Source organism: Lissotriton helveticus, chromosome 10 (assembly GCF_964261635.1).
Source record: "Lissotriton helveticus chromosome 10, aLisHel1.1, whole genome shotgun sequence".
NCBI lineage: Eukaryota > Metazoa > Chordata > Amphibia > Caudata > Salamandridae > Lissotriton > Lissotriton helveticus.
Genome location: NC_136071.1, coordinates 1,035,425,866 through 1,035,438,640, shown reverse-complemented (window position 1 = coordinate 1,035,438,640; position 12,775 = coordinate 1,035,425,866). Strand labels below are relative to the sequence as shown.

At 50.3% G+C, this 12,775-nt stretch overlaps 1 protein-coding gene across 1 annotated transcript in view; it reads left to right on the top strand.

Moving 5' to 3' along the window:
* Nucleotides 1–12,775, top strand: part of CASD1 (CAS1 domain sialic acid O acetyltransferase 1) — a 256,795-nt gene that overhangs the window by 70,205 nt on the left and 173,815 nt on the right. Inside the window, exon 7 of the mRNA XM_078663740.1 lies at nucleotides 5,340–5,463. Within this exon, the coding sequence (XP_078519866.1) occupies nucleotides 5,340–5,463 (124 nt within the window). The remainder of the gene's footprint in view (nucleotides 1–5,339; nucleotides 5,464–12,775) is intronic.

Here is a 12,775-nt window from a genome sequence, read left to right as displayed (position 1 = left end):
GGCATTCTAGAACACGGAGATTTCATGACATCCTTGGATCTCCAGGATGCCTACTACCACATTCCCATCCTCAAGTGTCACAGAAAATTCCTGAGGTTCGAGGTGGCAGGGCAACATTATCAATTCAAGGTACTACCATTCGGCCTCAAATCCGCGCCGCGGATTTTCACAAAGTGCCTTGCACCAGTGGCAGCTTTCCTGCGTCAAATGGGTCACCAGGTCTTCCCCTACCTAGACGACTGGCTGGTGAAAGCACTCTCGGAGGAAGACGCAGCCAAATCCTCCAACGCCTGCATAAATCTTTTTCAGAGGCTGGGATTAACCCTCAATCTCAAGAAGTCCTGTGTCGTCCCTACGACAAAAATTACCTTCCTCGGAGCAACCTTGGACACAGAGTGTGCAAGAGCCTTTCCCTCGAAAGAAAGGACAGACAAGATATTGTCCCTGGCCACGGCTGTGGCGAACAGGACACACCTGAAGGTCAGGACCTATACATCCCTCCTGGGCATGATGTCCTCCTGTATACTTCTCGTCCCTCACTGCAGACTCAGAATGCGCCCGTTGCAGGAGGCGCTCGCGAGCCAATGGACTCAAAGTACTGGCTCTTTCGAGGACACTGTCTGGATAACACCCAAAATGTCCAAGAGTCTAACCTGGTGGAGGTGTCGCAAAAATCTGACCGTAGGACTGTCATTTCTCCTTCCGGCAACACCTCTGGTGATCACCACGGACGCTTCCCTGGAGGGATGGGGAGCTGTTCTTCAGGACCTTCGGATCAGCGGCAAATGGGACACTCAGGAAAAACAGCTTCATATAAATCTCTTGGAGCTGAGAGCCGTGTATCTGGCACTACAGGCCTTTCTACCACGCATCCGGCACTCCCCAGTGCTCGTCAAAACGGACAACACCACGACGATGCACTATCTCAACAAACAGGGAGGAACGCGTTCGCTCTCTCTATCACGCGAATTGCAGAAGATCTGGAACTGGCTAGTGCTGCAGGGAATCGCACTCAAGGCCGACTATGTGCCGGGCAAGGACAATACCATCGCCGACGCCCTAAGCAGGCAACGATCACTCTCCCACGAGTGGGAACTGAGCGACAGCGCGCTGACGCACATCTTCTCTCAATGGGGAGTCCCAAGAATCGACCTGTTTGCCACCAAGGGGAACGCCAAATGCCCAAGCTACGCAAGCTGGCATCCCCAACAGGGATCACTGGGGAATGCCTTTTCCATCGGTTGGTTCAGCGTGTTTGCGTACGCTTTTCCTCCGTTTCCCATGATCCCGAGGCTCCTCAGGAAGATGAAGGCAGAGCCCTGTACCCTGATCCTGATTGCCCCGTACGGGCCGAGACAACACTGGTTCTCGGATCTACTTCGGCTCTCTATCAAGACACCGATTCGTCTGCGACAGCACCCGAACCTCCTAACGATGTCCAAGGGGCAGGTGCAACACCCGAACCTGCAATCGCTCAGCTTATCGGCCTGGCTCCTGAGCACAGAGAGTTCGGTGGCCTAAATATCCCGCAGGACTGCAGAGATATACTGGCAAAAGCGAGAGCAGACAGTACCAACAAAACCTACTCTCTCAAATGGAAAAGATTCTGCATTTGGTGTTCGGACCAGGGCCTGCAACCGCTGTTCGTCACTCCTGAACAGCTATTGCCATACCTGCTGCACTTGGCACGATCAGGACTGGCACATGCATCCATAAAAGTCCACCTAGCAGCTATATCGAGGTTCACCAGAACTTTCACGGGACCTTCCCTGTGGTCCAATAGACTTGTCAAACAATTCCTGAAGGGGCTTTATAGATCCTTTCCGAGGCCTCGGAAAGTCCCCCCAATGTGGCATCTGAACCTAGTTCTCAACCAACTTATGAGGCATCCCTTTGAACCCATTCATCGGGCATCCATCAAATACGTCTCATGGAAAACTGCGATCTTGCTCGCTCTAACATCGGCCAGGAGAGTGAGCGAACTTCAAGCCCTGTCCATTCAGGATCCATACCTGCAATTCAGACAGGACAGAGTGATGTTAAGACAGAACCCAAAGTTCATACCGAAAGTGCCTTCGGACTTTCATCTCAATGAACCAATAGTCCTGAGGTCTTTCTTTGCAAACCCTTCCACCGCAGCCGAAAGGGCACTCCATTCTTTAGATCTCAAGAGATGTCTAAAGTTCTATCTGGATAAAACCAAAGCCTTCAGAAAATCTTCACAACTATTCGTGGCATACAGCAATCCAAGAATGGGCCTGCCTCTCACGAAGCAAAGCATCTCGAGATGGATTTCCTCAGCGATTGCATTCTGTCATAACAAGGCCGGACAGCCTTTGACTGATCGTGTCACTGCACATTCCACCAGGGCGATGTCCACGTCAGCAGCACTTTTCGCTGGAGTGCCGATCCTGGACATATGCAGAGCGGCGACCTGGAAGTCACCGCACACCTTCTCCAGACACTACTGCCTGGATCTCGAACTTCAGAAGGATGCTGCAGTGGGACAGGCGGTGCTACGCCATCTCTTTCAGTGAGGTGAGCCTTCCCTCATCCCGCCATCCAGGTATGCACATTCTCTACTATTGTGATGCTCTGCTTATGCTGTCTATTTACATGCTATAGTACAATGTGTGCATTGTCTAACATGCCTGCAGGGCACCTTTCCATCACGAATGTGCCTTTCTAATTGCTAGCTACTCTGATTCAGGCATGTGAATCTATGAAAGACACCCCTAATACTGGATAAGAACTGCGTTACTTACCTGTAACAGCAGTTATCCAGTATTGGTGTCTTTCATAGATTCACATGCAACCCTCCCGCCTCCCCTGGGAAGTCTCACATCCCTCTCTCACAATATTACGCCTAACTAGCTGAGTGCGTACGAAAATCTGAGGGACTGAGGCTCCTCCCAGGAAGGTTCTAGAGGGAGGTCGGAGCTGATTGGCTGACTGTGAGAGTTTGGTCCTTTTTGCATAAGGACAACGAAAGGCTACTAAGGTGAGACCCTTAGGCCTATTTTCTCTATGTATGTCTATAGGACATTACTTTTTTATGTACCGGAGGCTCCCGTCTCGACGACGGGGAATGATTCAGGCATGTGAATCTATGAAAGACACCAATACTGGATAACTGCTGTTACAGGTAAGTAACGCAGTTCTTCCAGCCCCTTTTTATTATCCCATTAAAACAAACAGGAGGCTCGCTTCTGATGTAGGTATGTAATTCCCGGACCTCTTCTCTGCCAGTCTTGGAGCAAAAGGCCCTGACATCTACCTGTGGACACTTGAAGATGTTCAAATTTATTTTTGATTGATTGAATGCAGTACCTGAATCTATCTATATTCATAATCATCCATGCATTGAGCCACTTGGTTTCTTCACATTGACTCTTTTTCTTCTGAATTTGACCAATTCAGCCCACAAGCCCCATGCTAAGCAATGAGTGTCTGTTGTCCCTACACTCTGGAGACTCTAGTGAACAATGTTGGACCCCTTTTGCTCCAGTAACTTTTTAATGTTTAAGGGAGGTCTAATAAGAATATGAGTTTGTAAAATCCATTAAAATAAACACAGCACATTTTCAGCATAGTTTTATTGGAAAGCCAGGTGCAAGAATAGCCACAAACCTCTGAAAGACTTTGAGTTTGACGAAAGAGAAAGTGTATGGTTTTTCATCATGTTTTCCTAAACTTCATTTTTATTTGAATATGTTCTACAGTACAACAGAACCACTACACATTTGAGTCTGGTCCAAATGCAAAGGAAACATTTTCCGAAATACAATCAAACTCCTAATTTTGTCAAGTTGACTCCACCATAAACCTGTGGCTCCCCTTAAGTGTGAACTTCTTTGAACTTTCCCCACACGAAACAAGAAGTATGTATGTGATGCCTTGATGGTGTTGTGTCCCCGAGTTCAAACAGAGAGGTTGTTAGTGAAGAAGAGCACGTTCGACAAAATGGCAGGACAGGATATGTAAGCCCAAGAGAGAGGTGGGGGGGGGGGGTGTCCCTAGGTATGGCGAGGAAGGGTCGATACTTTGGGGGATGGAAAGAAAAGCAGGCGAGGAGGGGGAGGACAAAGAAAATAAAAGGCAGAAAAGGGGATGGACACAAGTGCAGCCTACCGGAGTACACAGAAGAGACTGCTGGTGGAAGACTGAAAATTCAAAACGTCACAGCAAGGCACCGTCCAGTAAACCGGCTGTTGCATGGCTCTCCAGAGAAAACCATCTTCCCATAAGCATCAGTGTAAAAACTTTAGTCAGTCAGGGGAAGGGCGCTACCTACTTGCTAAGCTCCATCTGCTGAAGTTTTCAGCCTGTAGTAGCTGGCCTTTCCTTTGCTGTGGACCGACCTCTAGCAGGCCTAATATGTCTGCTTTTTAGCTTGCACAGTTACTATATCCCCTACTATTTTTCTATAGTGCCTCAGGTGACCCAAAGAAGTCTTCCAATGCCTTTGCCACTTCCTGTGCTGCGTCATGTTTACACTCGTGTTTATCCCTCATTTAAAATAAATAGGTTCTTAATTTTCACCGAACACAGAACACTTTGCGCGATCCTTTTGCACACATGCTGGCACACGTTGTGAGTCTGCACCACAGAAACAGCACAAGCAGTAGATTTTAGTAACCCTTCATTTAACATCTTTCAACTGCAGTTATATGTTTCAGTATATTTCTGTGGTTGATATGTGTGCCCAAATAAAAGGCTCCCTAAAATCTCCTAATTGCACGGGTTTCCAGAAGCTTTAAACCTGTCCCTACATATCACCCAATGAGAGAAAAAATTTATCTAACTGCCCTACTGTTATGTTTCTCATTTGTGAAGGAGACAAATATGAAAGAGCACACACCTTTTGGGGTCCTCTGCACGAAGGCACAAACGTGTCATGTTTAGTGCAATATACTGTAGAGATGTCTGCCACGCACTGATAACCAATGCGTCCAGAATATAAATGTGCATGGTTTTCTGTTGTACCAAGATTGATAACTGTTTTGAAAAATAAGCGCACCATATTGACTGCTCTGTTTCAGTGCCAGTTTACACTCAAAGTTGTCCCTGAAGCTATTAAAAAGCTATGACAAAATTGTGAAAAACCTATGAAATAAATGTCTGCATCGAACTTCCCCACTGCACATACCTAATGAGCATTTCTACCTCATCATTTTATAGATTGATACAGCTTCTGTTTGCTGGCTCTGTTCTAGCATATTATGAATAGGGAATGTAATGAGAAGGAATTTGGGTAAGAAGGCCCATAAGGCGAGTGTTTGGGTCTTCATCATTATTTTTCTGCTAAATTTCTTTTTGGTTTGTATCTACTTTTTTAGTGGTCTATCAAGATTCACAATGGAAGCACTGAATCATTTATGCAATATAAAACCAACGTATCTGCAGTTGCACCCATACTAGAGAAGTTAGCAGAGACCACCGACGTTTACTGGGCTTTACAAGGTGAAGTAATATGTTATATGTAGTAGTTGCAAGTTGTGTTTTGACATGATGTTTGGTGTAGATCTTCTTAATATTTGTTTTTATTGCATGCTTTTTAAAAAAAAAGATGGAATACCTGCTGAATTTCTATCTCTGCTTTGGAATAGGAATCATGTTGAAAGTATGCAGGGTGTCTTATAGAACCTTACTGTTTGCAGTCTCACTACAGACTGCTTCGTCTCTCACAGACAGCATTGCATACAGTACTATTTAGTTGGCTTTAGGTCAGCCCTTTGCTCATAATTGGACTGCTTTCTTGGCTATTGCTATTGCTCATCCCACAAGCATTTATTTTATAACCTTGCTTATGATTGACTGAGTTGTATCCTTCCTCTCCTTTCATCATGGAACTATTTTTTCATTACATTTCTCATTTAGCACTACATGGAAGTGCATGTTCTGCTCCTTCTGGCACTTTCTGCATATAAAGCATGAGTGTGCTCTTTTCCTTGTTTGCCCAGCCTCCCTTACCACCTTTCCCCTGCTTACTAGGCTTCCTCTTTGCACTTTTCGACCTGTCTCTCTCCCATTTCTGTACGTCTTACATCAATCTCTTGGGCATGGGGAGGACTGTGAGCATCTCACAGGGTTTTCTATAGATGAGGCTGAAGATATGCATCCACCCCAGATTCCTTGGCGATGCCACTGATGCTGTTCTGCAGCTGGTTCCTGTGCCTTTGCCCTCTTACTCCACTCTTCTTTTACTCTATGATTGCTGCTACTATTGTGTTTGCATGCATGATGCATTTAAAATGCTTCAACATTGGCAAAGACGGTAGCGTGGATAGTCTTTCTTGAAGGTGTACTTTTGAGATGGCAATCATCTTGCAGACGCAACATAGGTAACTCAACATGGGGACCATCTTGAAATTATGAAAATAGCCTTTCCATACTTTAAAGATAAAAAACAAGTTTCATCAAGCCACATTGCGTAACACAATGTGTTGAAGATTTTGCAAGAAAAATAGGTCTCAGTCTCACCTGACCGGTGCCACACGTCTTTTCCCAGTTCATCTCTGCTTTATATTTACATCACTGTTCTTTTCAATGTTCAGGCCCTACTACTCCAATGAACATATATTTCTCCAGGAAATCTCTTGGTTTATCAAGAGCTCCTTGAGTCAATCCTAGGCCATGAAGGATTAGATCAGTTTCTACTTCTTTGATCGGCAGTGCTCTCAGCTGCAGCCTTGCTCATCTTGGTTACTGTAAATGCCTATGAAAAGCTGCATTCACTAATATTTTAGGCGGCAATCTGAAATAACTGACTTGTGACAGGAGGACAAAAAATAATCTCAGCTTTTTTGGTGGACTAAGTAGACATTAAAATATCTTGTCTCTAGCAGGAATCGCATTGGACAGGGTTTCACATGAAGGCTATTCCCCACCCTTGGGCCATGGACGCTGATTCATGAAAAAATGCCAGGGGTAGCGGAAGGGACAGCGCATGCCATGTGACCCCCGCCTCCGGTCATAGGAAGCCACATCACACGAACTTGGACCTGGTGACATCAAAAGAAGTGATATCACGTGCCCTTTGACCCACCCCGATGATGTCACAGGAAGTGACTTTGCAAGGCATTTAACCTCATGAGATCATAGGAAGTGCCATCACGTGACCTTTGGACCGCATAAAATCAAAGAAAGCGACATTGCATGACCTTTGGCTTGGTTCTATGACAGGAAGTGATGCATCTAACGTTTGGTTACTTACATCAGACATACAAGCTGGAAAATCTGTACAGATACAAAAGAAGTACACTATAAACGGACATACAAATAATTTAGCATTGATTAAGAACCTAACAAATAGTGTACAACAGTGGAAAATACGCTATTCAAGTTGAAATCAGCCATTATAAATCTCAAATAACTTATAAAATGGTCAAAATAAGTTCACCGTATCATTTGTTTAAGAAACTAAGAGTACCATGTAATTACATTTCAGTCTTTGAACGTATATAACAGTGCTATTTAATGCAGGTTAAGTTCTCCCAGCAACCTTCGTTTACATGATATGGTTTATATACTTCTAAACCTGTGGAGCTATTGAACCTTTCCAGGGTTACTATAATTAATTCTTCTACAGAAAAAATACACACCACTGGTACAGTACTTGTGTGGATCAATAATATGCTTGTTCTGCATTAGTGTACCTTACCAGCAAAAAACATCTTATCTAACAGCCAGTTTGCACAAAGGCAGTAACCCACTGAGCTATCTACATAAAATATTGTTCTTTGATTTGCTTGATACACATTTTTTGCAGCAGGCATATTTAACCCTATGCGCTACCTTAGATAAGTGAAAACTGCCACTAGACAAAACTCCCATCTAGCTCTCTCACTAGCAGGTGCCATAATAAATCACCAGAGTTAACTTGACACTTTAATTGTTACCTGAAAACTGTTGAATATGCGAGAACTTTGCAGTGCTTTAAAAATTGCTGCAATGCTACAAAACCGGCCCTACTAACAAAACCAGTGCCCCAACCTTTCAGCCTCCCAGGGAGACGCCCACCCGTTGCCCGGAGTGACAATTAAGTGAAGCAAGTCACTTAACGCCTAGTCCCAAACTTGCGTTGGTTCTAGTCAGTCACTTTAGAGTCTTGACACCCTGCACCCACACAGCAGGCACAAGTCCAACTCAACTCTGAGGCCGCACCGCGCCTCTTCAGTTCATCCCTTACTGCCACGCAGGGGCTGGCCAAACATTTTTGCAAGGGCCATCATCCTTGGTAGCACTTTCGCGACAAAAGATTCACAGCCCTGGGACATGGTTGGCGGTCCCAAGCACAGTAGTATACATACTGCACCAGGCACCACATCCTCAGCTAGGGTAGGGAGCAGCAGGGACACGCTTGCACTCGCACACATGCTCTTAACTGCAGCATGTTTAGTTAGTCACTGTCCAATCATGCTCAACCATGCTGTGCGCTTCTTGCTCATTCGATTAGCTTCCTGACCGAGGCCCGAATCAGATACATACAATGTATCTGAAAGAGACACGTTAGTATTAGATTCCTTACCTTAGAATATCCCCAGGCGTCAGACTGGATCCGGAAACTTTTGCGTAGCAGTACCCTTGCGCGTCGGTAGGCGTCGTCTGCGGCTTTGCGTCCGTCGGCGGCGTCGTGGGCGCCGTGATGACGTCGTTGGAGTACTTAGACGCCGCCTCCGCGTGCTGACGTCAGTTCTTCTTTTTTCCGCGCCAGCAAGCGCAGATCTGGGAAAAAGCAGTAACCCTAGTCAATTTTTGACTAACTTTTTGATAGTTTTTTGATCATTTCTCGAAGTCTTTCGACTCCGATTGGTGCCGTAGGGATGCCCGGCTTTAAGCACTGCGAGGATTGCGACCGCACGATGTCGGTCACGGATCCTCACCACCTGTGTTTGACTTGTCTAGGCCTCGATCACGACGACAAGGCCTGCTCCGACTGCCGGGCCCTCTCTTCGAAAGCCAGGCGGGAGCGGTCCCGCAGGCGACTCGAACTCCGGCAGTCGGTCCCGTGCCGCGAGAGGTCTCGGTCCCACGGGAGGTCGAGGGACAGGTCGCGGGCTCGGAGCCACCACAGCTCCGAGAGTAGGCCGCACTCCTCCGGGTCGAAGTCGTCGTCAGGTAAGAAGCACAAGAAGTCCAAGAGGCGTCATCGCTCTGCGGACTCCCCCCCACCGCTCGCGCGATGCGGCCGTGGGTTCGGGTGACACCGCCACCCGGCTCCGTCGGAGTCGCGGGCGCCGCGTTGAGCTCCACACCCTCCGGTCCCTGGGCTCAACGCGACGCCGGAGGAGATCGAGCGCTTCCTCGTGGCCATGAGGAAACTCTCTCCTCTGACGGGCTCCGCGGCGCCTTCGGGCCCAGCGGACCCGTCTGGGGCCTCTAGCGGGTCGGGGGTTTCGGCCCGGACGCCGTCGGGTGCTTCGGCTCCGCCGCCGACGCCTTCGGGTCCGGCGCTGCAGGTTCCCGCTATCCCGACGCCGCCGGTGCCTTCGGGCCCGGCGCCGCAGGGTACTAGACCTTCTTCAGGATCTGGATCGTCGCCGGTGGACCTTGCGACCTCCCCAGCGTCGGACCATCAGGTGTCGCCTCCGGCGCAGTCCTCGGGCGCCGCCGTCCCCGATGCCCCCTTCATTCCTGTTCCGACGTCGGGACGGCCCCGATGGGCGCTGCTCCAGACGTCGTTTGGGGAGTTTCACTTCTATGAACAGGCCCCATTAGTTGAGAACCCTGAGTTTCAGGAGATGGGTGATGAAGGAGTTTGGGAGGGGTCTGAGGACCCTCTGACCCGAGAGTGTCAGTCTCATGAGGACTGGGCAGGAGACCTTGGGGAGGCCAGTGGCCTGGACACCTCTCCAGACACTGTTTTTGTCTCCCCTCCTACCGTGGCTTCGGAGGAGGGGACAACCTACAGTGTGGTGTTGATGAGGGCTGCCAAGGCCTTGGGCCTTGAGCTCCCCGTCGCGGCCGTGAGGACTAATCTCCTCACTGAGGTCCTTAACCCGCAGTCAAGCTCGGCCGAGCCTCTGCTGCCCTTTAATGAGGCCTTGACCGACGTTCTTCTGGGCACTTGGTCCAAGCCCGCTACGGGTTCGCCCGTAGATAGGAACGTGGCCAGACGCCACCGCCCAGCACCGGGCGACCCATGTTTCCTCTCCACCCACCCTACCACTGAGCCTGGTCATCCAGGCCTCCAATTCCCAGACCACATTCCCGTCGGCACCGCCGGACAGGGAATCCAAGAGGTACGAGCAGTACGGCAAAAAGATCTTCTCGTCCCTTAGTCTGGGACTGCGGTCTTCCAATACCGCATGCCTCTTGGGCCGCTACACCCACTCTCTGTGGGATACGGTTGCGGAAGTGCTGCCAGAGTGTCCGTTGGAGGTACGGGCCAAACTCGGCCAAGCCCTTGTGGAGGGCCGGGATGCAGCCAAATATTCTATACGGTGTGGGCTGGATACCACCGACTCACTAGGTAGAGCGATGGCAACGACGGTGGCGGTCAGACGTCACGCCTGGTTGAGGTCCGCCAACTTTTCGGCCGATGTCCAGAACACCTTGATGGACATGCCGTTTGATGGCCGTCGCCTCTTTGGCGACAAGGCAGACCATGCGCTTGAGCGCTTTAAGGACTCCAGGGCTACGGCCAAGTCCTTGGGCCTCTCGGCCCCGCACCAGCAATCGGCTGCCTTTCATTCCTTTCGTGGCCACGGAAGGGGTGCTCCCACACGTGCTGCCAGCCTCGCTCCGCAGGGTAATACCCAACACGGTGGCGGCCGTGGGAACCGCCGTCCCGGCGGTCGGGGACAACGGCGAGGTCAGTCCACACCTTCCCCCGCAGCATCCGCCTCAAAACCCTCCTAGTCCGTGCTTTCAGGCCCATGTGACGCCAGTGGGGGGCAGGGTTCGCCATCACCTCCTCCACTGGCGCACCGTCACTTCGGACAGGTGGGTGCTGCAGATCGTCCGAAGGGGCTACTCCCTCCCCTTCGAGGCGACTCCTCCAGCCATGCCACCGCATGGTTTATATACTTCTAAACCTGTGGAGCTATTGAACCTTTCCAGGGTTACTATAATTAATTCTTCTACAGAAAAAATACACATCACTGGTACAGTACTTGTGTGGATCAATAATATGCTTGTTCTGCATTAGTGTACCTTACCAGCAAAAAACATCTTATCTAACAGCCAGTTTGCACAAAGGCAGTAACCCACTGAGCTATCTACATAAAATATTGTTCTTTGATTTGCTTGATACACATTTTTTGCAGCAGGCATATTTAACCCTATGCGCTACCTTAGATAAGTGAAAACTGCCACTAGACAAAACTCCCATCTAGCTCTCTCACTAGCAGGTGCCATAATAAATCACCAGAGTTAACTTGACACTTTAATTGTTACCTGAAAACTGTTGAATATGCGAGAACTTTGCAGTGCTTTAAAAACTGCTGCAATGCTACAAAACCGGCCCTACTAACAAAACCAGTGCCCCAACCTTTCAGCCTCCCAGGGAGACGCCCACCCGTTGCCCGGAGTGACAATTAAGTGAAGCAGGTCACTTAACGCCTAGTCCCAAACTTGCGTTGGTTCTAGTCAGTCACTTTAGAGTCTTGACACCCTGCACCCACACAGCAGGCACAAGTCCAACTCAACTCTGAGGCCGCACCGCGCCTCTTCAGTTCATCCCTTACTGCCACGCAGGGGCTGGCCAAACATTTTTGCAAGGGCCATCATCCTTGGTAGCACTATCTGAAAGAAACAGGTTAGTATTAGATTCCTTACCTTAGAATATCCCCAGGCGTCAGTCTGGATCCGGAAACTTTTGCGTAGCAGTACCCCTGCGCGTCGGTAGGCGTCGTCTGCAGGCGTCCCCTGCGGCTCCGCGTCGTCGGCGTCGTGCGCCGTGATGACGTCGCTGGAGTATATAGACGCCGCCTCCGCGCGCTGACGTCAGTTCTTCTTTTTTCCGCGCCAGTTAGCGCAGATCCGAAGAGCAGTACTCCGGTCTTTTGACCTAGTTTTGTTAACTTTAACTCTTTCTTCAAGGTGCCGGTAGGATGCCCGGGTTTAAGAGTTGCGACGGGTGCGACCGAATGATGTAGGTCACCGACCACCATCGACTCTGCCTCCGGTGTCTGGGCGCGGACCACGACGTTGAGTCTTGCGTCGACTGCCGGGCCTTGACAGGTAAAGCTAGACGTTAGCGGTCCCGCAAGCTGCTCGAACTCCGAGTGTCGGCCCCGCGTCGAGAGCGGTCCCGGTCCGGTCGGAGGTCGAGGGAGCGGTCGAGGGAGCGATCGCGGAGCCGCCATGAGCGCTCCGGGAGTCGCCACCATTCCTCCGGTTCATCAGGTAAGCGACACAAGAGGTCGGGGCGTCATCATCGTACCCCCGACTCCCGCGTGATGCGGCCGGGGGTTCGGGTGGCCCCAACCCCGCGTGGGTCGCCGACGCCGTCTGCCCCATACCCGTCGGTCCCTGGGGAAGGCGCGTCGCGCGAGGAGATTGAGGAGTTCCTCATGGCTATGAGGGCGATGTCTCCTCCGGCGGGGCCTACGGCGCCTGCGGGCCCGTCGGTCCCGTCTGGGAGCCCGAGCGGTTCGGGTGCACCTGCCCCGACGCCGCCGAGTGCTCCGGCCCCGGCGCCGCCGGCGGCTCCGGCCCCGGCGCCGCTGGGCCCTTCAGGGTCGTCGCCGGCTGGTCCTCCGGCCTCCCCGGCGCCGATTCCATTGGGGCAACCCGTGGTGCCGCCTCCGCGCGGCGCCGTGACTCCGCC